The 3,547-nt window shown below is 32.4% G+C and overlaps 1 protein-coding gene across 1 annotated transcript; it reads right to left on the bottom strand.

The window, feature by feature from the left end:
- Positions 1–243: 243 nt before the first annotated feature.
- On the bottom strand, positions 244–1,688 carry LOC118738721 (protein ALP1-like). Its single transcript, XM_036469645.1, has 2 exons — positions 908–1,688; positions 244–846 (listed from the first exon to the last, which is right to left on the bottom strand). Exons 1-2 carry the CDS (start codon positions 911–913, stop codon positions 313–315), a joined length of 540 nt encoding a protein of 179 aa, XP_036325538.1. The 5' UTR covers positions 914–1,688; the 3' UTR covers positions 244–312.
- Between the last annotated feature and the right edge of the window lie 1,859 nt (positions 1,689–3,547).

The following is a 3,547-nucleotide window of genomic DNA, read 5'->3' as shown; positions in this document are numbered from 1 at the left end:
GAAATTGAAAAGGAGAAAATTAAAGCCATGGAGGAGTTGAGAAAAGTGTTAGAGATGAGGACGCGGAACTGAGTCATATAACAAAACTTTATTTTTTTTAAATTTATCTGAATTGAATGTGACTTTATTTAATAACATAAACGGAGAAATTAATTTTGTTTAAAAAAAGTTTATCTGAAATGAATATGATTTTATTTAATAATTTATGTAGTGCAAATATGTATATGCATACAAATGTAGACATTAAAAATAAAAATGAGTTCAATGTAACAAAAGGAAAATGTGTGCATGTACATATGTAAATAAAAACCATTATGAAACAAATAACATCTTTAAATTATTTCTTTTTTCAACGCCTTCATTAGTGTCATTGATGTTTTCCGGTAATTCGATTTCTGGATTATTTCCATCTTCTAAATTTACAAACGTATTCTCAACTTCGAAATTTGTTGTACTATTTCGTATTATGAAATTATGTAAAATTGAACAAGCTAACACGACTTTTGAAATATCTTTTTGAGATTTCACATCTATGTGATTTAAAATCTTAAACTTCTGCCTTAAAATTCCAAAGGCTTGCTCAATAAAAACGCGAGTAGAACTTAAATAGTAATTAAACTGCTTCTCTTCTCTTGACAAATGTCCATTATCTCTGTATGGAACCATTATGTATTTGGAAAGAGGATATGCTGAGTCTGCTAAAATTACAGCATCTTTAGCTAGATGAATCTGTCCAGAAGCTATTCCTTTGTAAAGTGGGCTATTTTTCCACACGTTAGCGTCGTGGCAGCTGCCCGGAAAGCCGATAAAAACATCCAAAAAACGAAAGGCGCTGTGGCATATGGCCTAGAAATATGATACCAACTTATATAATTTTTTTTTTAAGAAATATTTTGGAAACGCATACCTGCATAATTATTGAATAGCTTCCTTTTCGATCATAATAGCTTATGGCATCTGTCCTCGGGGTGTTTATGTGGAAATGGGTTCCATCCAGGCACCCTACTACAAATGGAAAGGAGTTCACCCGGCTTTCTTGGAAATCTTCGATGATCTTGGTCTGCTGAGAAGCAGATGGCCAAGAAATCTCGTTTTTTAAGCTTACATATAGCTTCAACGGTTTTAAAAAAGACTTTGTGGGCTGTTCCTTTTCCAATACCAAATCTGTCAGAAAGTTCACGATAGGTGACCCTACTATTGCCCAGTTTCCATAATGTTATGTGCAAGCTCTGCTCCAATGAGTACTCACCGGGAACATTTGAAAAAAATGGTTCGAGTTCAGTCTTCAATTTCTATAAATATACCTATTACAATTTTTTATTTCAAAATCAAAGTCACACAACTTACACTAAATGTTTCACGGGACATCCGAAAATGTGTAAAATAAATGTCATTTGGATACAATTTAATCGTTTTAAAAAAGTGAACCGTTTTCGTCACATTTCTCCTCCGACACAATTCCTGTCTCATCCAATTTCTTTTCTTTATGCGCTTCATTCTTTTTTTTGCCATTATCATAAGAAAATTACCGTCCGTTTCGAAATTATCCAGCAAAATATTTATAGAAAACTCCATTATTTTTAATTTGCGTATTAATTTTTGTCAATCTATGCAAAACAAGCGCTGAACATCAGAAAAGTATCAGCTGAGCAGTTGCACCAGGGTTGCAAACGACAATCAGAGCAGCAGTATTGCCGCTTTTATTACGTGCCTCGAACAAGCCCATAGTCTTGCACTTTTAAATGTTTTTATTCTGCTTCTTCCTAGTCCTGAACATTGTTATACAAAAACTTGATATTGGGTAGTGATGTTTCCAAAAGCCACAATTTTTTTAATTAGAAAAAACCTGTATTCGAGAAAAACGTTTTAAACATTTGGATTGTAATGTTAACCTAATGGGGAAACCAAAATATGTTCGTCCATAACTTTTTAAATAGCCTAGCTGGCGGAATGGGGATTTCACATACACATGGAAGAGTAGTTGCAGAATACGATAACATATAAAACTCAATTCTTTCTTAAGTCGACTCAGGCGGTTATTGGTTATGACCACAGATAATATATCCATACCAAGTTCCAGTACTCTACCATGAACACTTCCAGAGATATGGGTGTTTCCAGCGGAAGGTCCACCACGACAAAAAAAATAAAAGTTTTATATCTAACGTATTTACGGGCCGATTTGTCTGCTTTTTAAAATATATACTGGCTATGTAAGTAGAATCATGTTTGCATAAAATGGTCTTCCTAGGTGGTGCCAAGGTCGAGATATTTCGAAAAACCGTATTTATGGTCCGATTTGGTTCGAATTTGGCGTATGTGGTTGAAACATAATAAATCATAGATTTCTAATAAATTGACCCTGAATTGGCGCTAAAGTCAAAATATAAAGTATATTCTACATAAAATACATGTTTTATTTGCGTTGAAAATTCATTTAAAAGCAATATTAACAAAAATATAACGATGGAAATTTATGTCACGTGACGAACCGTCACGTCACGTTTCACACTTGGGGTTGTAAAAGAGAATTGAAACAATTTGCATTAATTCAAAAAACTCTAAAAACAACTAGAATTGCTCCAAATCATATTAAAATAAGTTTTATGAAAATAGCCATCCACAATTCGCAGAGTTTCGCGATTTTGTAAGAAAAGAAAAAATCAACTTCCATTTTTTGTCACGTAACGAACCTCTCTTTAAATGCTTATATTTCAGGACCAAGCAGTTCGATTGATTTCATTATTCGGTTAAATATAGAGCTAATTATGTGCTATACAATGGCCCAAAAAAGTTAAAGAAAACAAATGGTATTCCTTTTTTGTATCACATTGAAATCGTACGACTGTCACGTGCGCCACCATGGGAATGCCCATATGTCAAATCCGGTTGATGGAATTTGATTTTCAAATCTGTTAGCAATACAATCGTGAATTGTTCTTCATCCTATTGATGATGAAGTAATAGTAAAGCAAAGAAAGCAAATAAAAAGTAGATATTCATATTCATTATTGTAGGAGCGCGTAATTAGAACCATAATAAAAAAAACTACATTCAGAACTTGTCTTTTATGTAATGCCGAAGAAATTCACCTGCGAGCATGCATGCAGCCTGTTATACGAGTACATATGTAGATAGATGGTGCACGCCAAGGAGAGCGCGCGTTTTTAGCGCTTTCGCAGTTGTTTAAATTTTTACAGGTTTTACTTAAGTATTTGAAGAACAGTTTTCAATAAAATAATTAAAAAACAAAATCATTAATAAATTTGAAAAAAACAAAAATAAATTGTTATTATTTTTTTAATATCCAATTTTTTGTATTAAAAAATAATTGTATCGACTTCTCGTAGTGCTCATATGAAAGAAGAAAAAGTCATAAATGGTACGATGATTAAGTTTGTTTTTTATTAAAATGGTTGTTTGCGCGGAAGCATGTATTAAAAAGTTCTTTTTTGGCATGCTTAAAGTTAAAAAAATATATCTCGGAAACTGTATGTGTTAAATGAAAATAAAAAAAATACGTGTATCATATTTTTACCGAAAGAAT

This window comes from Rhagoletis pomonella, unplaced genomic scaffold (assembly GCF_013731165.1).
Source record: "Rhagoletis pomonella isolate Grant_MI unplaced genomic scaffold, Rhpom_1.0 Rhpom_scaffold_00005, whole genome shotgun sequence".
Taxonomy (NCBI): domain Eukaryota; kingdom Metazoa; phylum Arthropoda; class Insecta; order Diptera; family Tephritidae; genus Rhagoletis; species Rhagoletis pomonella.
The sequence above is the reverse complement of the archived record's forward strand: the minus strand, read 5'-3'. Positions and strand labels throughout refer to the sequence as shown.